General features: G+C 39.7%; 1 protein-coding gene across 9 annotated transcripts in view; it reads right to left on the bottom strand.

Moving 5' to 3' along the window:
* Nucleotides 1–26,590, bottom strand: part of ADGRG6 (adhesion G protein-coupled receptor G6) — a 153,919-nt gene that overhangs the window by 29,398 nt on the left and 97,931 nt on the right. For all 9 annotated transcript variants that reach the window (XM_043457459.1, XM_043457466.1, XM_043457460.1 and 6 more), the window contains 11 exons: nt 22,868–23,010; nt 19,338–19,449; nt 18,162–18,226; nt 17,374–17,584; nt 15,857–16,028; nt 13,543–13,683; nt 10,058–10,177; nt 7,483–7,528; nt 5,855–5,961; nt 1,351–1,478; nt 327–595 (listed from right to left, as the gene is read on the bottom strand). In XM_043457459.1, coding sequence (XP_043313394.1) covers nt 327–595; nt 1,351–1,478; nt 5,855–5,961; nt 7,483–7,528; nt 10,058–10,177; nt 13,543–13,683; nt 15,857–16,028; nt 17,374–17,584; nt 18,162–18,226; nt 19,338–19,449; nt 22,868–23,010 — 1,514 coding nt within the window. The remainder of the gene's footprint in view (nt 1–326; nt 596–1,350; nt 1,479–5,854; nt 5,962–7,482; nt 7,529–10,057; nt 10,178–13,542; nt 13,684–15,856; nt 16,029–17,373; nt 17,585–18,161; nt 18,227–19,337; nt 19,450–22,867; nt 23,011–26,590) is intronic.

Raw genomic sequence — 26,590 nt, 5'->3', positions numbered from 1 at the left:
TGGCCTTTCTATTTTGAAATATAATGGAAATCCACCACTGTCTGCCAGCTGCTTCTTCAGACTTGGGTGGGCTGGATCTGGACACAGGAAATAAGTTGGTGGTGACTCAAGAGCTAAGGTTTTTTTTTTTTCTCCCCTTTAATAGCGACTTTTGTGAGGACTGTGGAACAGTTTTAAAAACACCCCTGCCTTCGGTTATGTATGTCAAATACATATCATTCACAATCTTGAAGTTTCTCTTAGCAGTCCTATTCTTTCAAAATAGGATTCTCCTATGAGAACCTAGTGATTTCCAGGATGGAAAAAAAAAAATGCAGGAGGCTTACCCCAGCCAACGATGCAGAATTTCAGGATGTACCGGCGAATGTAAGTGTTAAATACTTTCACCAGAGCAATGTACATGTGAATCGCTTCTAGTCCCATCCAGGTAAAGGTAGCTAGAAGGAAGAAGTGCAGGAGGGCTGCGATGGCCGTGCAAAGTCCATCTACATGAAACGAGGTGATCCACCCATCCAGGAGGAAGGCGAGATTCAGGAACAGCAGGGCTGTGCTGAGGTTCATCAGGATTTTGGAGGGATAATCTCTTCGTAATTTTCTTTAGAAAAAAAAGGAGAAGCAATAGGAAGATATATGAGAATAATATTGTAAATAAATTTTTTAAGCACAGGCAGTTAATTCACATCTTATACAGTTCTGCAATAACCTAGACAGTACCATCCTTATGACATGGTTCCACTGGGAGGAGGGCCAAAGATATGAGTACCAGGCAAATTATAAAGATTTTTTTAAAAATACTAATCTTATTTCAAAACTGTTTCCAAAATTTCTAATTGGTTACAACAGATTGATTTTTTTTTAATCCAGGAAAAATTATAGATTTATTAGAAAAAATATTTTTGTTAAAAACCAATTTCCCTAAAATTTGTTGAAATTTCTTGATTTCTAATGAGGTCAGGGTCCTTTTTTAAAAAGACTTCCTGTTTCAAAACCAATTTTATACGATTTTGCTTTCATCTTTTTTCCATCTTTTCATCTTGTATTTTCACAAAAATGTTTTCATCTTTTACCATAAAAAGCAGTTCATACAATTGTTATTTACTTAAATACTAATCATCTGTAACAGGCTTAAATATATTTTATCAATAGAAATACAGTAACTATAAATTAAGATTCTAAAGCTGGGAAATTTCTGTTGCATGATACATCTCATGAGAAATCTGACTATTAAAACTGAATCCTACATGATTCACAAGGTGTATATATGTTTTTAAAAGCTGAGACAATTCTCATATTCATGTTTTGCAACAGTCTGCTCTGGATTTGGCAGATAGAAAAAAAAAAAAAACTTACTCAAAAGCAACATATGTCAGGAGGGTAGCTGCTGAAAAGATGGCAGATATTCCACACCCAATATAGGTAATGAAGGTGAGGACTTTAGTGTTTTTTGCATCCAACTGTGAGGCAGTTCCTTGAAGGTCCTACCAAAAACATGAGAAACAGCTGTAATAATCTCTTTTTATGAGAACGCTGTTTTGTTTTAGTAGAAGCTTCGTGACAACACTTAGAATCGCAACTCAATCTTAGGGGCTAACAACAACAGTGTAAATCAATACAGGCGGATCTCATTTTAAGTGTTTGCCTTTATTGCACTTCACAGACACTGCATTCTTTTTACATTGAAACATTACATTGAACATTTGTGGCAACTCTGAATTAAGACATTTTTCCAACATTTGCTCACTTTGGGTCTCATGTTGCACTTTGGGAATTCTCATCATATTTAAAACTTGTTCATTTCATTGTTATTATATTTGTTTTGGTGACCTGGGATCAGTGATCTTCGACGTCACTGCTTGATAAACTGAAGCTTAGACAATGGTGACCAATTTCTAGCAATAAAATATTTTAAAGTAAGGTATCTATATTGTTTTTTTTTTTTCTTTTAGATATAATGACATTGCACATTCACAGGCTACAGTATTGTACAAACATAACTTTTATATGTACTGGGAAACCCAAAAATTTGTATGACTCATTTTATCTTGATATTTGCTTTATTGCAGTGGTCTGGAACTGAACCCACAAAAATATCTCCGAGGTATGCCTGTACTGAAATTTCCACTTATTGCACTCTTGTGGATCACTCCATGAAACAAAAATGTAGCATTATTGAGAGTTGCACATGGTTTTTTTATCATTACCCATTACCCAAGCTCTTTGCACATCAGTATAACTTGAAGAACAAAACCACTGGTTCCCCTAACAAAAACTGGAAAGGAGGTCATTGTCTTGCATTATAAATAACTAGACCCTTCCCACCATTTGCAGGGCTGGGGTCCCAAGCACAAATGCAAGCCACTGTGGCCCATGTGTCCAAGCCCTCAGGTGGGCCCTGGCTTCTTTGCTTGGTAGGGTGGGACTCATCCGAGACAGCCAGCGGCTGGCTGGCACGTGGCTGCCCAGTTCTAAGAATAGTGCTGAGGTTCTTACTGTGCTCATTGCAAAGCTTGGTACATATAAGGTCTTTCCTTTTCTTTTTTCATAAATGAGAAGCCACCAAGAGGTTTTTTTTTGGGGGGGGGGGGTTGTCATAGTTTTTTTGATTTTTATATACTTGAAAAGCTGTTACTTAAAAGTGTTAGGGGTTGCACTTCCCTGGTGGTGCAGCAGATAAGAATCCACCTGCCAATGCAGAGGACACAGGTTCGATCCCTGGTCCAGGAAAACTCCACATGCTGAGGGGAGCTAAAGCCTGCGCTCTAGAGCCGACGCACTGCAACAAGAGAAGCCGCCAAAACGAGAAGTCCGCCAACAACAACGAAGACCCAGCACCGCAGAAAATAAATTTTTCTTTTTAAGTATTAGAGGCTGTTGTGATTAAAAAGAAGTTAAGCATTTTTGCATGTGAATACAAAGCCTTCATTTCACTGGGCAGAAGGAGGCAGACGTGCAAGATTCAGGCGTGGTAGGAAAACCTTTCTTTTCTTCCTTAAATGGAGAATTGGACTAGGGATAAATCTTTGAGTTAAGACCACCTACTCAAGCCTTGGTTGGAGGAGAAAGGCATCTCCATTATACAGATGTTTGAAAACAGAGCCTTTTTGGAGAAGGAACATGGAATATCTGGTTTAAACTTTGAGGTCTTAAATTATGGGGGAAAAAAAAGTTTATAGGTTTTTCACTCTGTAATGTTAATTTTCTTTAATTGTCACCAAAATGTCAATAAAATCTGCTATTCATACAAAAACCTCCAGGAAGTCATTTTGTATGAGTGTATATCTATGTGAAACCACGAGTGTGACTTAATTCCAGGTTCAGTTGACACAGTGAGGAGCAGGTAACAGTACCTGTGTGATAGCAAGAAATACACAAAGTGATGGAATTCAGCAGACACAGGGACTCAGGGTCAGAGAGGACCATCCCTACCCACCTCTCCCAGGAACCCCTCAAACCACTGGGAGGACCTGAGATGCCCCTGGCACATGGGGTGTGTTTGAGCCAGGCCACTCGATTCACTGGTAGGTTACCCCGGTCAAAATTCTGGTTACTCCAGGATTTGATGGAGCAGAGAAATATCCTGAGAACCTCCGAAGGACTCATTATTACCTCTTGAAAAACATACGGCTCTCCATTAGATGTGGTTGACTTGCAAGTCGTGATTAGAGCCACAGTTTAAAAATGTAAATTGAATAAAATAATGCTCTTTACGGTTACACATTTAAACACAATTCTCATGCTGTTTCGTACTTTTAAAGAATGAAGAATATGAAAATATTTGTTCCTCTGAACGAGCCAATATGAAAACATACTGATGTCAAAAAATATGAAAATCATGTTCAAATGTACAAATACATGTAACAGAGGATGTGAAAATGTTCATATGTTTGTAGATTAGGAGATATAGTTATGAATCTGGGGTATGTTTTTTAATTTCTCATATGGTGAATGTGTCATGGGGCAAAGTAGACTCAAGGAATATCTTACACAAGTGAATAAAGAGTCTGTACACCAAGAAAGACTCTTAACAATGTCTTGGTGGTCTGGAAACGCTGAAAGGATGTGGGCACATGACCAGAAAAGATAAATTCTGGAAAGTTTTTCTTCCAGAACTTTATAATCCTATAAAAGCAGCCACAATGGAAAATGGAAAAAAAGCAATGAAAAATGCACATACCCTTATACCTGTAAAACTAATTATTTCATCAAATGACAACAGAAAAAGTAATATAGAATTATAAATTCATAACAAAATATAAACAATACTTGAAAAAAAGTAATGGGAAGCCAAACTTTGGTTACTCATAAATCATCTCTGAACAGTGAACAGTATTATTGCTAGCTATTTATCTAATATTGATTTACAACACATACAATCCTGCTCACACACACACACAGTTAAATACTTCAAGGAATTAAGCTAAAGCTTGTATACCTAAATGATTAATGATGCAAAATCAGCATTTCATGAAAGAAAGATGCTGTCACTTTTCAAAAAAAATGAATACAGAAGAAAACAGGATTTTAAAAAACCATCTAGGGAAGACATGCTATAGTTTAATTGTTCATTTTCATGGTCTGTCAGTAAATGAAGACATTAATATTTGAGGAAAGTTAAAAAGTTATTTTCTATGATTGTCAGTCTTTTTAAATGCCACAGTCTTATCCTTCAGAGCTTTAAGTATTGGATTGTCAGGAAAATCACAACGGGCAGGGCTGCCTCATGACAAGGCCATTTATCAGTCCCTAGGCCAAGTAGATGCACGAGCCAGTCACTGCACCCACAGCCCCTCGCGGCTTCCTCTCAGTCCCATTGGAAGTGGGTGTAAAGATTCAAGGGACAGACTGGATACACATGACCCGACCTCTGTGATTCAATTTGAAAAGCTTTACTGCCTAAGCACTCATTACTCCCATCTTCAATTAAAAAGCAAATGTGGTTTGATCCCTTTATGGAAACTATGCAGAAACAATGGCTCTGTTTGGACCTGGAGGGTGTATTTCATACCAGAAAGGTGTTTACACAAACACTAGCATACCAGATTATAAAATGAAGGTGTAAGTCTGTGGATGAAGTCATACAAGTTCCTGCTTGTATGACTCTCGAAAATTGACTCTTGAAAATTTGGTGGGCTGAAAAAACATACTGATGCTATCTAATTTCTGCTTAGAACTGTTGGACAGGCTGGTTAATGAGATAAAACCGGGGCCAGAGGAAAGAAGGCAGGAAGAAAGGGAGGAAGGTCTAGTTGTGAGAGAAATGTCACACCCATCATTTCTCTGGCAGGCCTCCACACTACCCTAGTTACTAGTCTTTGCTAATAGGCGTGATCTCCAGTTAGGGCTGCAGTCATTTGGGGTCACAGCTGGATCACCAGTACCTGGTACAAAGTTCCATTCAAACATACGCGTGATAATAAACTATAAGGTGATTTTTGATGAGACTTTTCACAGCTCACTTCCATGCTAGTAAAACCCAACATTTTCTCCCTCTTTAACTTTTCTCTCTCTCTCTCTCTCCCTCCCTCCCTCTCTCTCCCCATCTCCCTAACTTTCTCTGTTAATTCAAGGGTTTCACGGTGATTTTCTTGTTTCTGAGGTTATTTGTGATTACTGTTAATGCGCAGGGGGGCGGGTAGGGGGAACAGTATTCTTTTCTATACTTACCTTGCACATTTTAAACATATGATCTCTGCCAGTTAGATTCTTATTTAAGAATCAAGATTTCAGGCTATAGATGAAAATTATTAGGGAAAAATTTTCCCAAACACATAACCCATAAAGGCTGACTCACAAAAAGAAACACGCCTTCCACAATTATATCATTTCAAAATGAGTTTAGACGTTCCTCCCCTACCATGAGAACCCCAAAGTGGGTGAGGTGGTTACACAGGCAGACTGTCTCGTTGGCGTCTGAATCTTTGTGTGCAACACATCCTGAAGTGTTCCAAAATCCAGAACCTTCTGTGGGAAGAAATCAACAGTGTGAAAATGCCTGCGGGTCAGTTCCTTTCCCAGGATGGGGGAGCTTTCCCCTGGGGAACTGTGCCTCAGTCTCTTTTGCCTTGCAGTTTGTCTGCAAAACGGATACTGTTCTGAAAACTGCCAATACTTAGAATAATTTCGATTCCTGGATGTTACTGCAAGGTGGGCAGTTAGAGGTTAGGTGGTGGTTTTCAACTGTGTCCTATGGAAGTGCCTCCTCAGGAAGACTGCAAAAATGTCAATTTTTAAAATTCAAAATATATGGATATATATTTTACTTATTTAATGTATGCATATTGAGTATATCTATAAGACATATATAAGACATTCATTTAGTAGATTATATTTTATATAAATATATATTTAACATAAATATATTAATGCATGAATTGATAGATAATTTATTTAATATATTTTAAAGTCAATTTCCATAAAAAGAATATTCCTTTCCAAATATGTTACATACTAACAAAGTCTCTAGAGATCAATGCAATTTTTTACCCCCTTGGGTCAATCTATGTCTCTGGGAAGACATGAGAACAAAGGTCAGTTTCCTTGGAACATGCTATGAAGCACACAATAGTCATGCACAGAGACAGCTTACTGTAATGCCTTTACCACATCTTATATGACTTTCATGGTATGATATGGAATATGAATGGGACACATATAGTTGAAAAGTGTTTTAAGGCTACAAGGTGATATCATTTTTAACTATGTAGCGAGTAAATCAGAATCTTCTCAAACTGCAACCAGAAACCAAACAGCAACAAAAACTTTCCAGCTAGGATAAGGAGTATCATGAGGTTTGGGACACCTTCAGATCACATTTCTGAGAAGCAGCCTACACCAGCGCTGGTGTGACTGGGCCACTGTGGTCCCACTGCAGAGTCGCAGAACAGCAGGGGCATCCCAGGAGAAGATAACCAGGTGCGAGGTTTCCCCTCCCCTTCACAGACGTCACCACCCTTTACACCTAGTGATTTACCCCTTAATTTTGCCTTTCTCTCTCAATTGTAAAATGTCATTTTGGAGGCACTTCATTTCTTTCAAGTAACGTGTATCCATTATAACCATTCCTATAGTTACAGCCCTCTAATATGATATCCCCCCATAACCCATGGTCTGGAAACTAGATTTTAAATTGCATGCCTCGTGCACATCAAATAATCTCAGAAGTGTCCTAGAAGAAATGTGATCAAATTTGACAAATTGACATTCATCTAAAAGGGGCAATAAAAATATATGCTATATTTTATAAATTACTGAAATTAGAGGTAGTTTTTTTTTTAAGTGTGCCTATTTCTTCTTGCAATGAATAAAAAGTTACTGAAATAAGAATTCTCTTCCCAAGCTACCTAAACTAAATTTTGCAGTTCAGTTGCCATCACACTTACATTGTGACTCACTCTGATCTGAGATGGAATTAAAGGAAATGGAGGTGTCTAACAAGGTTTAAAATTCAGTTGTTATTAAGACAGCCAATATTTTAAAACTTACCATTTTTGTTCAGATTCCAGAAGGCACAGATGGGATGAGCCACTGCCTATATTAACATAAGAATAAACATGTGAAACTGTGTTTAAAATAAATGAAAAAAAATCATACAATTTGAATATGGGAAATGAGTAAAAATGCTAAGGTTTTCACAAAGGAATAGATCACCATTAGCCACAGCAATATGATCCAAGAACAGCAAGCAGTTTAAGGGGTTTGCTCTCACAGACTTCAAATGGAAATCAATTATAGCTCCAAAGGGATCATCACCTTATCCATTTATCTGCAGGTTACTAATTATGTCTCATAATAAAGTGCAATTCTAAGCATTTAGCAAAGCTCTTTACAGTAAAATTTCACTTCATCTTCAAAATTCTCTTTTATTTCTAGATATATGCTCAAAAGAATCACAAGCAGGGACTCAAACAGATATTTACACAACCATGTTCAGAGCAGCATTATTCACAAAAGATGGAAGCAGCAAAAGTACCCATTACGAATGAATGGATAAGCAAAATGTGTGTGTGTGTCTGTGTGTGTGTGTGTATGCAATGGAATATCATCCAGACTTAAAAATGAAGGAAATTATGACACATGCTATCATATGGATAGAACTCGAAAATACCAAGTGAAATAAGCCAATCACAAAAAGACAAATACTGTATGATTCCACTTATATGAGATATCAAAATAGTCAGTTTCATGGAGACAGAATAGAAAGGAGGTTTCCGAGGACTGAGAGAGGAGGGATGGGAGGTGTTTCATGGGGACATAGTTTCAGTTGGGGAAAATGAAGAAGTTCTGGAGATGGATGTAGTGATGGTTGCAGAGAAGTGTGAATGTACCCACAGAACTGCACACTTAGTAATGGTTAAAATAGTATGTTATGTATATTCTACCAATACTTTGGCCACCTGATGCCAAGAGCCGACTCATTGGAAAGGACCCTGATATTGTGAAAAATTGAGGGCAGGACGAGAAGGGGGCGACAGAGGATGAGATGGTTGGATGGCATCACCGACTCAATGGACATGGGTTTGAGCAAGCTCCGGGAGTTGGTGATGGACAGGGAGGCCTGGCGTGCTGCAGTCCGTGGGGTTGTGAAGAGTAGGACACGACTGAGCTTATGGAACAACAACACATTCTACCACGATAAAAAAAATTCTTTATGGATGAAGGAGCTGAAACAAAGGAGGCCAAAGGGTAGAACAGGGAAGTCTCAGAGGGTTCCGTGACAAAGCAAGGCGAATTCTTAGTAGACTTCAATTCCAAGCCTTACTCCTTATCAGCCAGGTCACTTCCCGCCTGCCTTCCTGCCTGCCTAATAGTCAAACCGTGACTGGGAGCCTCTATAAAACAGGGGAACACTGTGGTTAGGCCACTGAGGACAATAAGAACCCCCACATAATTTTATCAAATAAACAGATGAAGCAGGAAAAAAAAAAAGCAACATGTGCCAAGGTTTTAGACAAGCACTAACCTCTCAAAAAAAATAAGCCAACTCTCTCCTGTTTCTCCCATTTCCCTTCTGCTTTCCCAGCTTCAGTCATCTTTGACTTTAAAAGGGCTTCCCTGATAGCTCAGCTGTAAAGAATCCGCCTGCAATGCAGGAGACCCTGGTTCGATTCCTGGGTCAGGAAGATCCATCCCCTGGAGAAGGGATAAGCACTCCAGTATTCTTGCCTGGAGAATTCTATGGACAAAGGAGCCTGGTAGGCTATACTCGCAAAGAGTCGGATACAACTAAGCGACTTTAACTTTCACTTGACTTTAAAAAGACAACAAAAACCTTGAATGACACAGTTGTGCACTGTGTCTAGATCTAATTTAGCTGAAGTACTGGGCTGGCCAAAAAGTTTGTTCAGGTTTTTTTGTAAGATGCACAAAAATACAAATGAACTTTATGGCCAATTCAATAATTATTTGTTGTTGTTGTTCCGTGGCTCAGTTGTGTCTGACTCTTTGCGAACCCGTGGACCGCAGCAGGCCAGGCCTCCCTGTCCATCACCAACTCCTGGAGCTTGCTCAAACTCAGGGCCGTTGAGTCGATGATGCCATTCAACCATCTCAATCTCTGTCGCCCCCTTCTGCCCTCAATCTTTCCCAGCATGAGGATCTTTTCCAAGGAGTTGGCTCTCCGCATCAGGTGGCCAAAGTATTGGAGCTTCAGCTTCAGCATCAGTCCTTTCAATGAATATTCCTTTCAATGAATATTCTTTCAGTGATTTCCTTTAGGATTGACTGGTTTGATCTCCTTGCTGTCCAAGGGACTCTTAAAGAGTCTTCTCCAACACCACAGTTTGAAAGCATCAAATCATATGTCGTTTCTTAAAAGGAGTGGTTCTTTCCTTCACTCTCACTCCTCTGCAGATGACTGAATCCTAGAAAAGACTAAATTTCCCTCCCTCATCCTACTGCCATCATCTGCTGTGACATTATAGGACTACCGGACTAGCTGGTTTCCCCATTGTGGAAACCTACAATGTACAAGTTACTTCTAACCATGTTTTAAAAGATGCCTCAGAGTTCTACGAAACAGTCAGCCTCTGCCCCATGGCTGTCTGCAGCTTTTCTTTACCTGAGTTCTTGTGTGTTTGATCCTTATCTGAACAGGATCCTTCAGATCCTGGATAGTAATGTTTCCAACACTGCACGCCATCACATAGCTCACTAAGGTGCTTTTCTTGGTTCCTACATCCTTTTAAAGAAAAAAAAAAAAACTGTGTATTAGTCAGAAGTACACCCTTTTATTTTATTTTGGTGTTCCAAAGTAAGCAATCTGTCAGCACTTCTTACACTTAAGATCTTCAGTTATAGAACATCCTGTTTATAAGATCAAACTGCTAGCTTTCCTGAAAGAGCTCTGCTATTTCCCTTATTATAATAAATACATTGAAGGAATCTGAGAGCCAATGCTGCAAGATAATGTTCATAAAACTTCATTCTTGATTGCTGTGACTGATGTCAGCCAGTTAACATCTGAAACAATGCAAACTCACAAATAATATACACTCATAAAAAGTTGCGAGACAGTTAGATCATTTCCCTACCATAAAAAATAGATGAAGCTGTTTTCCTCTAAAGAAATAACAAGGAAATACGGTGTGAAAAATAAAAATCAATTCATCTTTCAGGTTCGTGACAACAGTCTTGAGTGTTTACTAGAAGTGAAGTGAGTGAAGCGAAAGTCGCTCAGTCGTGTCTGACTCTTTGCGATCCCGTGGACTGTAGCCCACCAAATTCCTCTGTCCACGGAATTCCCCAGGCAAGAATACTAGAGTGGGTTGCCATTCCCTTCTCCAGGGGATTTTCTCCACCCAGGGATGGAACCCGGGTCTCCTGTACTGCAGGCAGATTCTTTACTGTCTGAGCTTCTAGGGGTGCCCGAGTGTTTACTAAAGTGAAGTGAAGTGAAGGTCGCTCAGTCATGTTTGACTCTTTGTGACCCTATGGGCTACAGAATCCATGGAATACTCCAGGCCAGAATACTGGAGTGGGTAGCCTTTCCCTTCTCCAGGGGATCTTCCCAATCCAGGGATAGAACCCAGGTGGCCCGCACTGCAGGCAGATTCTTTACCAGCTCAGCCAACCAGGGAAAGCTGAGTGTTTACTAATGTAAACCTAAATGTAATTCTACTGGATTAAAACTCCACCGGAACTTCTACCATCTCCGAATGTACAGCTGGTGGCTACCACTTCTGTAGCTACCACTTCAAAGTTAAGGTTGCCAGGAAATCAAATTAATGAATCTGTGCTGCAAAATGCCTGGGAACAATAGATTATCATCACTTTCTCTTTTCCTCTGTATTTCTTGTTGAACCTCCTCAATTTCTCTATTACAGCTTGTAAATCAGCTCTTTTGGAATAACTACAGGATTCCTTCAATGCTACCTAGTTCTCAGCACCCAGAATATAGCTTTTGGTTAGGTTTGTGTGCTCTCTTTCAATAAAGGGGGCTATGGTTTGGAGATACGCAGCCTTTCCGGTAAAAAGGAGGGGTGGGAGAAATTGAAGAGACTGACACATATACACTATTGATACTATGTATAAACTAGACGGCTGATGGAAACGTACCGTAAAACTCAGAGAACTCGACTTAATACCCTGTCCTGCCTTAAATGAGAGCGAAATCCAAAAGAGAGGGGATATGCATACATATATAGCTGATTCATTTTGCTGAGCAGTAAGACTTCCCTGGTGGCTCAGATAGTAAAGAATCTGCCTGCAATGCAGGAGACCTGGGTTCAGTCTCTGGGTGGGGAAGATCCCTTGGAGAAGGGAATGGCTACTCACTCCAGTATTCTTGCCTGGGGAATTCCAGGTACAGAAAGGAGCCTGGTGAGCTACAGTCCATGGGGTCACAAAGACCTGGACAAGACTCAGCAACTAACACACAGAGAGGCTAACATGGCCCCAGGCTTCCCTGATGGCTCAGACGGTACCCAGCAGAGCTGGGTTCAATCCCTGGATTGGGAAGATCCCCTTGAGAAGGGCATGGCAACCCACTCCAGTAATTCTGCCTGGAGAATTCCATGGACACAAGAGCCTGGCAGGGCTACAGTCCGTGGGTCACAAAGAGTCAGACAAGACTGAGTGACTAACACTTTCACTTTTCAGAGGTTAATACAACATTGTAAAGCAACTATACTGCAATCAAAATTAATTAATAAAAAAATACTCTTACTCTGTTCCCTTTGTGAGGGGAGTAGCATTAGAACCTTCCATGTTTTTCAGGCTTCTATAAACTTACTTTAAAAACCAAACATATGTTTCCTAACAATGTCGAGGACTGGGAGATGCCAAAGGAGAAGGAAGTGATCACGTGAGAAGAAGAAAGAGACTCAAAATGAAACAGTGACTGATCTTATAACACTAGGACTTCCTCCTGTGCCCCCCTCTCCTCTCAGTGACCTCTTCTCCCACTATTCACATCATCCAAAACCTACTGCATTTGTTTGTATTATTATTATTTGCTGGGGCTTGGCAGGTACACTTGGAAGTATGTGGGATCTTACTTCCCTGATCAGGGATTGAACCCAGGCTCCCTGCATTGGAAGCGTGGCATCTTAACCACTGAACTACCAGGGAAGTCCTCTCCTATTATTTTAAAAGGTGCCATTGTTACACGTCTCCAGTAACTTTAACAAATGCATTTTTAAGTGTTTGTAGCTATTAAATCCTTCAGAGCAATTGCATGTAATTACATTCTTAATTTACTCCAAAATTGTACATAGCTTGTTCTTAAAGCATTTGCTGATAACATTTTAAAGCGTTTTGAGTTAATGACTATAAACAGTTCCATGTTCCTCCTTTTACTTCCCCGTAGCCTCCTTTGCCATTGTTCTCAACGTGACGCAGTGAAAAACACCTCTACTGCCTTTCAAACTTGCAGATAGGTCACACTGTTTGATAGACACAGGTATCCTCAATTTAACAGATAAAACTTTTACTGACAGGGCTCAGTGAAACTGCTCAAAATGAGCTGTACTTTCAAAGGCAACCAGAGGTCATCAGTGTTTGCTGGCAGGGGACTTTCTAGTATTTGGAAAGGATGCCAATAAAAACGACAATATGTGATCAGCACAATGCCACACTACTCGGGGGATGTGGGAAGGCCAAAGGCCATTTGAAATACTAATGGGAAAACTGATTAAAGCCAAGAATGCTGCTCATTATGTAAACAGTGCTTCCCGCTGATTCAAGAAAAAAACCTTTCCTTTGGCACACAATTTCTTTAACTCTGAAGATCTAAATTGCTGGAGAGCATAAAATACTTAACAAAAGAAATAAGAAATAATAACTGCTCCACAAATTCCATTTCTAATTGCATCACGCAAGTCTTAATCTGATTTATTAAAAAAACTTCAATGAACACATCTTATTAATAAGCATATGATTATCAGAAATAAAGTATTTAAAGTTATGTTAAATAACTTTTTAAAATATAGTAGATTAATTTTTCTATACCTCTTGACATATTTTCAAGAAACCTGAACTTTTATCTTTCGTTTTAAGCAAGGAAACTATTTCTGATTGAAAAATAGTAAGTTAATGAACACTTACCTGGAAAAGTCCAGTTTTATTGAAGAAAGTAAATTGTGCTCTTTTAACTAATACAGAATCTTCTTCACTTAGGTTCTCAAGTAAGTTCGGAGGCAAAATGACAGAAGCTAATGGATCCACTTGTCCAGTCTTAAAATCCATCTGTCACACACACAGACACCAGTTGAGTAATTATATTTAAATTGCAATGATAACTTTACTCCCTAGGACAGTAACTGCCGTCATCAAAACTCAGCCTGGTCTCCTCTTTACCTCGACCACAGTCTCTGCCCTCCGTACAAGTCCCTTAAGGCCTGGATCTTATTTGAGTTTTACAAATGTGGCAAAACAAGAAATGTACTGAGTTTACCTCAAACCGAGAAATCTACAAATCAGTTGACATTTTCAAATATAAAGATTAGATTTGTACTTAAAAGATTTTGTGTTTTTCTCAAAACACACTGTGAAAAAATAACTACCAGAAAAAAAAAAAAAGGCTGGAGCTCATTTGTTTTATGGCTAAGAATGAGTATCTTTTCACTGAGGAAGCAGCTGAAGTTTTATGAGCGTTCTTGGGTACCATTTTTCCTGAACCAACAGATTACGCAAAAGAGTGTTTTCCTGCAAATGGACCTGAAATGAGAATGACGCTGACTGCTTTTTAACTCTTAAAATGTGAAACAGAATTACTCCAAAAGAGCCGCTGGTCCAAAGCAGAAAGTTCTTCCTTATATACAGATTTTTAAATATTCTATCTTGAATTATCTCCACAGTTAAGAAGCATGACAGGCCAGCCGTTTAGATGTCAAGCGTGATGTTTCAATCATTTCATTTGCCCATGTGGCTAACACTGTCTAGTACATAGGAGGAACCTAACAATTATTTGCTAAAGTGTCACTTGAACAGGTCAGAGAGGATCTCCATCAATCTGGCCCTGAATTTCTTGTTCAGCCTCATTTTCATCTGCCATTCTTAGCCTTCTATATCACTGTTTCTCAAAATACAATCCTCACACCAGCAGTACTAGCAAATACCCAGGAACTTGTTAAAAGTGCAAACTTGGGAGATCCACTCAGGGCCCTAAATTAGAATCTCCGGAGATGGGACCCAGAAATTTTTTTTATTTATTTATTTTTGGTTCTGCTGGGTCTTCATTGCTGCACAGACTTTCCTCTAGCTGGGGCAAGCGGCGGCCACTCTCTAGTGGTGGTGTGTGGGCTTTTTGCGGTGGCTTCTCTTGGGTTCTTTGGTAGCTCAGACAGTAAAGAATCTGCCCGCATGCAGGAGATGCAGGTTTGATCTGTGGGTCGGGAAGATCCCCTGGAGAAGGGAAAGGCAACCCACTCCAGTATTCTTGTCTGGAGAATTCCATGGACAGAGGAGCCTGGCGGGGCAAAGAGTCAGACACGACTAAGCAACTTTCACTTTTCACTTTCTCTTATTGCAGGTTTCAGTAGTTGCAGCACATGGGCTCAGTAGTCGTGGCTCCCAGGTTCTAGAGGACAGACTCAATAGTTGTGGCACACAGACTTAGCTGCTCTGCTTCATGTGGGACTTTCTCAAACCAGGGATCAAACTTGTGTCTCCTATATTCTTTATCACTGAGCCACCAGGGAAGCCCCAGCAATCTGTTTTGGTAAGTTCTCTAGGTGGTTATAAGGTAATAGTTTGAGAAATACTGGCAAAGAGAACACACCATGCATCTTCCCATCATTGGGTCTTTAAAAAGGTCTTTCTTCTGACTAAAGGAAAGTGAAAATCACTCAGTCGTGTCTGACTCTTTCCAAACCCATGAACTATACAGTCCATGGAATTCTCCAGGCCAGAATACTGGAGTGGGTAGACTTTCCCTTCTCCAGGGGATCTTCCCAACCCAGGGATCAAACCCAGGCCTCCCGCATAACAGGCGGATTCTTTACCAGCTAAGCCACAAGGGAAGCCCGAGAATATTGGAATGGGTAGCCTATCCCTTCTCCAGGGGATCTTCCCAATCCAGGAATCAAATCGAGGTCTCCTGCATTGCAGGTGAATTCTTTACCAACTGAGCTATCAGGGAAGCCCTTTCTTCTGACTAAACTAATCCCATATCCCACTTCCAGTAGGGTGGTACTCACTCATAGTTTAACATTTAATTCCACTATCACCTCCTGGAGAAGGTAAGCTGAAAGTATACCTCCTCCCTGAGTCCACATGCCTTATGGCTACTGCTGTTATTAATCTTAGTCAGCCTTCAGACTTACCTTCCATCCCTAGAACCAAGATCTCCTTGCCGTAGCAACTAGCAGAAGATCAGAGATTTTTGTCTAATTGATTACAGAAACCACTAACTTATTACCTGGAAGTATGATTCATTATTGCTTGGAAGTCCAATGCTAAAATTTGAAATTTCATTGGTCTCTGGGGACACAGATGATACTCCAAGAGCCAGATTCCGAGTTGTGATATTCACATGTGTTGTGCTCTGTAGGTCTATCTTGAAGGCCAATTCATCGATTGTTTTTAAAGCTCTAAAGAAATAACAATAGCACTGTTAAGGAACACATTTTAGATACCTGCACACATGTGATTTCCTGCAGGACAAAATACCAACCAAATAAAATCATCCTTAAATCTTTTGATCTCAAAAAAAATTTTTTTTGACCTTAATATGAATACGCATTAAGTTAATTACTTCATGCCACAATAATATCAGTTAAAACACTGAATTCTAGAGATAAACTTGAAGAGAAATATATGCTTTACGGAAAAGCAACAATAAAGCTATCCTAAACAAATACTCCGTTTTTCATCTATTTTAGCCTTTCTTTCCTCATACGAAAAATTCTCTTCCTACTTTATACTGAATGAGAATCAAAGGAAGTAATATAATAAAAGTATTTTTTGAATTGCAAGACCCTGTAAAAAAAGTTTGTAATTATTATTTGCATAAGGTAAGTTAGAGAATACATTCAAACAAAGATAAAATTTTCATCAAAGAAATCTGGTTGAAAGAAAATAGAAAAAATATCTTAGTATGCATGCATGCTCAGCTACTCAGTCATGTCCTGCTCTCTGTGACCCCACATACTGCAGCCGACCAGGCTCCTCTGTCCATGCAATTTTCCAGGCAAGAATACTGAAGTGGGTTGCCATGCCCTCCTTCACGGAATCTTCCCGACCCAGGGATTGAACCTGTGTCCCCCACATCTCTTTCACTGGCAGGCAGATTCTTTACCCCTGAGCCATCTGCGAAGCCCAAATATCTTACTATTAACATATTAAATGAAATAATTGGATATAAATTGAATTATGTAAAAATAGGTGTATTTCACCCTTCCCTAGGCATTTTCATTTCAGAAGTGTAACAGTCACACAGTAGCGGCTGTTTTGTGTCTCAGTCCATAGAACAGTAGCCAACAATGACCACATCATACCTAAAAGATGTCAGCTGAGTGTTTGCTAAGTATCTCCTCTGCAAGCAAAAAGTAGTGTCATAAATTTATATATATATAATATATTCTAAATATAAAAATACATATTTATGCTAAATATATAAATATACACAATTTATCTTTTGAATTTACACCAGTTAACATTTTTCACATGAAAAAAGGAAATACCAATAATGTCTTTCTGGGACTATTTACATTACCTAGCCAGGAGGGCAACCCTAATCAATTTGTAAATTATTTTCTCAAAAAAAAAAAAACAAAACCCACAGAATTTTGAAGTACATTTTGTGAATGATCTTGGGAATTATCAATGGATCTTCTAGAGATTTGAAGTTTGAAAGCTGGGCACTGAGCATTCAGATCTGTGAGAAACTACATAATACCACATATCACTCTCTGGAAGAAATACAAACAAACTTACTCAGAAGACGACTCAAGCAAATCACTGTCTGGGCTGGTTAAAATATTAGAAAATATATTCATTAAGGTTGAGCCAAGCGTTATATCAATGTTTTCTTCTTTATTTACAATCCTTTTGACCTGTTCTACGATGCTGGTGATATTGGCTGAGCTTAATGGCTGCCCGTCACTAGTTAAATTTAAAATCTCATTGGCAACTTCATTTGCTTCCCCTAAAAATATGACAGAAGAACAACATACAGTTTTATGTGTGTATCCTGAGCAGTTCTAGGAATCCAAAACATAGTATAACATTTCACTTCCAGTAAAGCAGCAAATCAGATTTCCTATATGTACCCCTTAGCCTGATTTTCACAGGACAACAGTATTTCTTTACAGACACAAACTAACTTCTCTCTTTAGTGAGACACAAATTGTGCTTATAAGCAGCTTAGGTAAATAACTTGGAGGGACCAATATTCACACATAGTTCTAAGTGAGATGCCCACAGAATCACTAAATAAGTATGTATTTGCTACTTGAAAACATACACATACAATCTTAATTTACATAGTCTCTTCTCCAAAATTTTCTTACTACTGTTAATCTACTACAGAATAAGTATAACAGAAAGTCAGAATGAGCAAAAACAGTATTTTTTACTTTAAGTGAGTCAAACAATCTTTTGCTTAGCTTTTAATGTCACAGTGGTATCAGGAACAGAACAGAACATGTCCAAAGAAGATGAGAACCACGAAACTTGAGGTCATCTTATTTTGCCTTGGAGGACTGAAGACATCTCTCACTTACTTGAGCAATTGGAGGTATCGGGAGTCCCCCAGTGGGCTACAGAATTGTTGACAGGGTCAGGATAACTGTAGAACAAAAAATGTATTTTAAACATTTGGCAGACACGACATTATAGCTGACAAAAGTAGTTAATAATAAGCTTTAGAATTTCCCTTGGTATCTAGGTAAGTTTCATTTGAAGACTATAACAATGGACATAAAATTCATATTAAAAGTTCTTCCTGGGAAAAAAAAATCAGGCACATGCATCAGGGGGAAAAAAAAAATACTAGCAATAGCCTATATCCTAGCGTAGGCTCCATCAGGTTACTAAAGTTAAAATATAGTTGTTAACATGGATCAAGCACCACTTTAAGAACTTCCTAGATAAAATCTCATTTTGATTTCACATAACTCTGTAAAGCAGATTATAATCCATGTTTTATAGATGAGGAAACAGACTTAGATAAATCAAGGAATTTTCCAAGGAGTCACAGACAGGAAGAGGCAGAACCACAATTCAAAGCCAAGTCCCTTTCTTTCCTCTCCACCACTTGTCAAACCCAGCTGTGGGGGCAAAGTATTTCTACACGGGCAGTTTCAGAGTCTGAATTTCCCTGCAAGAAAATTCTCACTGAACGGGGTGGAGGGTGAGGAACTGGATTTGACTTAATCAGTGAATCCTCTGTTAACCTGTCTGAGGTTTCCATTCAACGATTATAGAGAAAAACCCACACCCTAACAGTCTCCACTAGCAGACTGCTCTAACCTGGATCTTGTCTTTCTTCTTTCTGATGTCTCTTTTCCCCTCCAGTGATGACCACTCCAAAGATTTAAAAAGACTTGGCATGCCATGTCACATATATGCAAGTCATGTCATGCCATGTCATGTATATACATGTCATGTCACGTATATGCTGGCTCTGTTCACCAACTTTGCTCTAGAACTTCCCTTTGGTTTTCAAATTGCTCCATCTTTCTTTGAAGAAGGCTAAATTAGCATGTTGCTTGAAGTGAAAAAAATGCTTTCTTTGGTAACCTACCTTCCTCATCTTTACCTCACATGGATTTGACGTACAAAGAGCTTCCTGTCCTTCTTTCCTATTAATATACATTGCATGGGAACTATGGTACAGCGCCTGTAACTCTGGAAAGTAGATACCTGGAGTTTGCTGGCAAGAGTTAAGAAAGTATTACCATGTTCGTGAAGCAAAGAGGCCCTGTTTCCCTGGACAGGGAATTCTGTATTCAGAAGGTCGGATGCTTGGCCATTTATATCCATTGGGCACCTCCTCAGCCAGACATATACCTATGTGAAAACAAGACCCAACATGAGAAATATCAATCTATTTCTTGAAATTAGAGATGCAAGATGAGAGCAAAACAACAATGTTGGTAATTAGGTATTTATTCCATGCAATACTAAAATAACAGGTTTTTGTGTCCAGAATTTGTAAAAGTTCAGAAGCTATGAAAAATAAACATTAGCTACATTTCATATTCAAGATTGTATCTTAAAAAATCATTAAATAAAAGCACATACTTATGCAAGTATAAAAATGAATCAGACAATATTATTCTAACATAAGTCATTTGTAGATAAAATTATTAAATAGTTGTTGTTTAGTTGCTAAGTCATGTCCAACTCTTTCGCGACCCCATGGAGCCTGCCAGGCTCCTCTTAACTATGGAATTCTCCAGGCAAGAATACTTGAGTGGGTTGCCATTTCCTCCTTCAGGGGATCTTCCAACCCAGAGACTGAATCCGTATCTCCTGCAACGGCTGGCGGACTCTTTACCACCGAGCCACCAGGGAAGCCCCTAGTAAAACAGATTTATTGGGGGAAAAAAAAACTACATAAAATGAAAACTGTCCTGAAAAATTCAAAATGTAATTTAATATTTTTCAAATAAAAAGCCTATAAAATAGTGCCTCAACAGTGTTCTTGGTGAGTTGCCAGCACATTTTATAGAAACAATTTCTGGTTGCTCTGCAAGCATGTTTCACCTGGCAATTTGCTGGAGGAATGGCAAGAAGGCAGCTGTAGGCCACACATCTTGCACACACACCTTCACCTCAAATCATCCCACTTATCGTCTAAAAACTGTCTGGGTGAGAGCTAGGACATAAATAACTCAGAGTTTACACTCTAAAAATATAGAAATAAAATCACTGTATCGGTAACAACAAAATCTCATATTTCAGTACTGAAAAATAGCAAGTTACATGAACACTACCGGAAACCAGTAGCGTAGGTACCAGTTGAACATTTAAATAACTTTCCTATCTATATTTTGAGCTTTTCTTCTCCCAGTTGGTAGAAATTTTTCTACAGAAGCAAGGTCTCCTGCATTGCAGGTGGATTCTTTACCAGCTGAGCCACAAGGGAAGCCCAACAATACTGAAGTGGGTAACCTATCCCTACTCTGGCAGATCTTCCTGACCCATGAATAGAATTAGGGTCTCCTGCATCGCAGGCAGATTGTCTACCAACCGAGCTATCACGGAAGCCCTAAGGACTTCCCCGGTGGTTCAGACAGTCAAGTGTCTGCCTGTAATGCAAGAGACCCGGGTTCGATCCTTGGGTCAGGGAGATCCTCTGGAGAAGGAAATGGCAACCCACTCCAGTATTCTTGCCTGGAGAATCCCATGGACATAGGAGCGTGGTAGGCTACAGTCCATGGGATCGCAAAGAGTCGAACACGACTGAGCGACTTCACTTCACTTTCTGCAGAACAATACAACATGGAATTTAAGTGGAATAAGTAGCATTGTGCTCAGTCCTGACTCTTTGTGGACCCACGGACTATAGCCTGCCAGGTTCCTCTGTCCATGGAATTTTCCAAGTGAGAATACTGGAGTGGGTGGTCATTTCCTCCTCCAGGGGATCTTCCTGACCCAGGGATCGAATTTGTGCCTCCTGCATTGGCAGGCATATTCTTCACCACTAGCACCACCTGGGAAGCTCTAAGTGGTATAAATTACATGTCCAAGTGTGCAGAGAGAGCTGTTCAGGGATTCCTCAACCTCTGAGGAACAGAGATAAGGCTGGTCCTCATGGGCTCCATTGTCACGTACAAACCACATTCATCAAGCTCCTTCATTGTGGAGACCCCATGTGTGAAAGAGGAGCCTTTGTATTCTGCTCATCCCCCTGTATCCTCAAGGCACTGGTTCCAGAAAACACATTCCTCCCCCTGCCAGTATACTGAAATCTGAGAAAGCTCATTTCCCTTGTGTAAAATGTAGTAACATTCGCAACAACCTATGTACATCCTCCTGTATACTTTATATCATCACTAGATTACTTACAATAATAAATACAATTTAAATGCTATGTACATAGTTTTAAATACAATGTATATGCTAGATAAACAGTTGGCCAGGCATGGCAAATTCAAGTTTTGCTTTCTGAAACTTTCTGAATTTTTCCCTCCAAATATTTTAAATCCAACGTTGGTTGAACTACAGATGCAGACCCCATGGAGACTATGTATGTTGACACCTTAGAGATGAGGGTTTCCTCAGAGAAGCAAAGAAGCCTGCTTCCTTGTTGCACTGTGATTCTGGCTGTAGTCATAATCATGCTTTTAGAGGCTGAGAAATATCTGCTTCCCTCACTTCTATTTCCTGTGTGTGTGTCTAAGGAGATGTGCCAAAGTTTCCCTTTCTTTTGAGCTCTACTAATTCACCTAATCAGCTGTCACCATAACATTAAAACGATTACTTTACTTTTTGTTATCCATGTTTTTGATCATTTACGTTTCTCAAAGATGCCCATCAAGGCGCATTCATCTATTTATTCATGCATTTAAACGCTCAAGAATGGGCTGGTTGCTGGGGAGGAGGTGGCAAGTGAGTGTTAAGAGAAAAATAAGATGTGTTCTCAAGCCAGAGGAAATTTCTGGTTAAAGAAAATATGTGTAAGAACACAAACAAGTCCAGGCAAATTCAAGAGTCTTCTATATGGACGGTACTCGAGGTCTGCGGACAGCATGAGGTGGAGGCTCCCAGGCGGTGACAGCTATCTGTACATGATGATGTCAGAGAAGGCTTCACAGAAGCGGCAACTTTGGGCTGTCCTTCATTCCAGGTAGGTGACCATCAGGAGGGCAGTGAAAGGGGAGGGAAGAAATGTGGGCAAAGAAGGAAAGAGCACAGCACGTCTGGGGAAGTGCTGGCTACGCCACACCTATGGCTGGAGCTCAGGATGTGAACGGCGTCCAGGTGAGAAACCAATCTAGGTTTGGGATGACTCCCAGATTTCTGGCCTATCTATTCCTGCATAGATGGTAACAGAGACAGAGAACATAAGAGGATATTTTATAACAAGAAACTGTCTTTTATAAGATTTACTTCTTTGGATATCCCATATGCACACACTCACAATCTCTTTATTCCTAAAGTTGACGCCAGCTCTGGTCAAGGTTATCTTGGCATTTTGCTCATATTCTTAGTATTTTCACAACAGGTTCCTAAAATAGGGTATCAACTTCCATCTGCCTCTTTCATTCCCTTGGATTCATAGGTATCAAGGTGCTATCTTTTATGCTAACCTTGTCACCCATTTTTAATAATGTCACCAACAAGATGAACTTTATCATCAGAAAAAATAGCTTTAAATAAGCAAACACACAAAGGAAGAATATTTTTGTTGATTTTGTTTCAACTTAACCTGTTATATAGTCACATAAATACATATAATAAAACAGTTAAAAACACTTACCCAGTTGTCTCACATTCACTGTATGTAGCCTCAAGCCCTCATCCAGGGACTCATTATTTCCTAAGAGCTTCTGCTGAATGGTTCTTCCTTCTAAACTGGGATTGTTGGTAGCATTATAAACCAAAAGGGCCCAAATCACCAACCTAGGAAAACAATTCAGACCGAGTTGCTGACCAGTCAGATCATTTTTTGGTGGAAAAATAGAACAATTGCATATGGTAGTAAGAGAGTAACCGTAAAGTGTTGAGACTAAAGAAATACATCAAAGTATTCAAGGACTTCTGTCCCTGCACAAATTATAATGCTAAAAAGATGTTAAAAAATTATAACCTTAAAAAATCTCAATATGAACATTTTATAGAATGCTGCATGTATTATCTATCATATTACCCCATTTCTTTTAAGAAATACTTTAATATTTTATAGCACACATGCAAGAAAGTCATATTTGTGGTTAATGCTATACTGTTTCTTTAAAGTCAAAAATAAAGTTTTTTAAGAAAAATTAGAATTTCAACTAATCTGATTAAACAATCAGATTAATCTGATTAAACGCAAGAGAGACAGAAGGCGCTAAGAGAGGGCATCAGAGGGCAGACAGACTGAAACCACAATCACAGAAAACTAGCCAATCTGATCACATGGACCACAGCCTTGTCTAACTCAATGAAACTAAGCCATGCCATGTGGGGCCACCCAAGACAGATGGGTCATGGTGGAGAGATCTGACAAAATGTGGTCCACTGGAGAAGGGAATGGCAAACCACTTCAGTATTCTTGCCTTGAGAACCCCATGAACAGTAGGAAAAGGCAAAAAGATAGGACACTGAAAGATGAACTCCCCAGGTCGGTAGGTGCCCAATATGCTACTGGAGAAGAGTGGAGAAATAACTCCAGAAAGAATGAAGGGATGGAGCCAAAGCAAAAATAACACCCAGTTGTGGATGTGACTGGTGATAGAAGCAAGGTCTGATGCTGTAAAGAGCAATATTGCATAGGAACCTGGAATGTTAGGTCCATGAATCAAGGCAAATTGGAAGTGGTCAAACAAGAGATGGCAAGAGTGAACCTCGACATTCTAGAATCAGCGAACTAAGATGGACTGGAATGGGTGAATTTAACTCAGATGACCATTATATCTATTACGGTGGGCAGGAATCCCTTAGAACAAATGAAGTAGCCATCACAGTCAACAAAAGAGTCCGAAATGCAGTACTTGGATGCAAGGTGTGAAACGACAGAATGATCCCTGTTCATTTCCAAGGCAAACCATCAATATCATGGTAATCCAAGTCTATGCTCTGACCAGTAATGCTGAAGAAGCTGAAGTTGAACAGTTCTATGAAGACCTACAAGACCTTTTAGGACTAACACCCAAAAAAGATGTCCTTTTCATTATAGGGGACTGGAATACAAAAGTAGGAAGTCAAGAAACAGCTGGAGTAACAGGCAAATTTGGCCTTGGAGTACAAAACGAAGCAGGTCAAAGGCTAACAGAGTTTTGCCAAGAGAACACACTGGTCATAGCAAACACCCTCTTCCAACAACACAAGAGAAGACTCTACACATGGACATCACCAGATGGTCAACACCGAAATCAGATTGATTATATTCCTTGCAGCCAAAGATGGAGAATTTCTATACAGTCAGCAAAAACAAGACCAGGAACTGACTGTGGCTCAGACCTTGAACTCCTTATTGCCAAATTCAGACTTAAAGAAAGTAGGGAAAACCACTAGACCATACAGGTATGACCTAAATCAAATCCCTTATGATTACACAGTGGAAGTGAGAAACAGATTTAAGGGACTAGATCTGATAGACAGAGTGCCTGATGAACTATGGATGGAAGTCATGACACTGTACAGAAGACAAGATCAAGACCATCCCCAAGAAAAACAAATGCAAAAAAGCAAAATGGTGTCTGAGGAGGCCTTACAAATAGTTGTGGAAAAAAAGAGAAGCAAAAAGCAAAGGAGAAAAGGAAAGATATACCCATTTGAATGCAGAGTTCCAAAGAATAGCAAGGAGAGATAAGAAAGGCTTCCTCAGCGATCAATGTAAAGAAATAGGGGAAAATGATAGAATGGGAAAGACTAGAGATCTCTTCAAGAAAATTAGAGATACCAAGGGAATATTTCAGGCAAAGAAGGGCTCAATAAAGGACAGAAATGGTAGGGACCTAACAGAAGCAGAAGATATTAAGAAGAGGTGGCAAGAATACACAGAAGAACTGTACAAAAAAGATCTTCATGATCCAGAACCATGATGGTGTGATCACTCACCTAGAGCCAGACATCCTGGAATGTGAAGTCAAGCAGGCCTTGGAAAGCATCCCTAAGAACAAAGCTAGTGGAGGTGATAGAATTTCAGTTGACCTATTTCAAATCTTGAAAGATGATGCTGTGAAAGTGCTGCACTCAATATGCCAGCAAATTTGGATAACTCAGCAGTGGCCACAAGAAAAGGTCAGTTTTCATTCCAATCCCAAAGAAAGGCAATGCCAAAGAAAGCTCAAACTACCGCACAGTTGCACTCATCTAACATGCTAGTAAAGTAATGCTCAAAATTCTCCAAGCCAGGCTTCAGCAATACGTGAACTGTGAACTTCCAGATGTTCAAGCTGGATTTAGAAAAGGCAGAGGAACCAGAGATCAAATTGTCAATATCAGCTGGATCATCGAAAAAGCAAGAGAGTTCCAGAAAAACATCTATTTCTGCTTTATTCACTATGCCAAAGCCTTTGACTGTGTGGATCATCAATAAACTGTGGAAAACTCTGAAAGAGATGGGCATACCAGACCCCCTGACCTGCTTCTTAAGAAACCTACATGCAGGTCAGGAAGCAACAGTCAGAACTGGACATGGAACAACAGACTGGTTCCAAATAGGAAAAGGAGTACGTCAAGGCTGTATATTGTCACCCTGCTTATTCAACTTATATGCAGAGTACATCATGAGAAACGCTGGGCTGGAAGAAGCACAAGCTGGAATCAAGATTGCCAGGAGAAATATCAATAACCTCAGATATGCAGATGACACCACCCTATGGCAGAAAGTGAAGAGGAACTAAAGAGCTTCTTGATGAAAGTGAAAGAGGAGAGTGAAAAAGTTGGCTTAAAGCTCAACATTCAGAAAACTAAGATCATGGCATCTGGTCCCATCACTTCATGGCAAATAGATGGGGAAACAGTGGAAACAGTGTCAGACTTTATTTTTGGGGGCTCCAAAATCACTGCAGATGGTTATTGCAGCCATGAAATTAAAAGACGCTTACTCCTTGGAAGGAAAGTCATGACCAACTTAGAAAGCATATTAAAAAGCAGAGACATTACTTTGTCGACAAAGGTCCATCTAGTCAAGGCTATGGTTTTTCCAGTAGTCATGAATGGATGTGAGAACTGGACTATAAAGAAGGCTGAGCGCCAAAGAATTGATGCTTTTGAACTGTGGTGTTGGAGAAGACTCTGGGGAGTCCCTTGGACTGCAAGGAGATCCAACCAGTCCATCCTAAAGCAGATCAGTCCTGGGTGTTCATTGGAAGGACTGACGTTGAAGCTGAAACTCCAATACTTTGGCCACCTGATCGAAGAGCTGACTCATTTGAAAAGACCCTGATGCTAGGAAAGATTGAGGGCAGGAGGAGAAGGGGACGGCAGAAGATGAGATGGTTGGATGGCATTACCGACTCGATGGACATGAGTTTGGGTAAACTCCGGAAGT

The sequence above is a fragment of the Cervus canadensis genome, chromosome 33, assembly GCF_019320065.1.
Source record: "Cervus canadensis isolate Bull #8, Minnesota chromosome 33, ASM1932006v1, whole genome shotgun sequence".
NCBI classification, from domain to species: Eukaryota; Metazoa; Chordata; class Mammalia; order Artiodactyla; family Cervidae; genus Cervus; species Cervus canadensis.
This window is presented reverse-complemented; position numbering and strand designations above follow the sequence as displayed.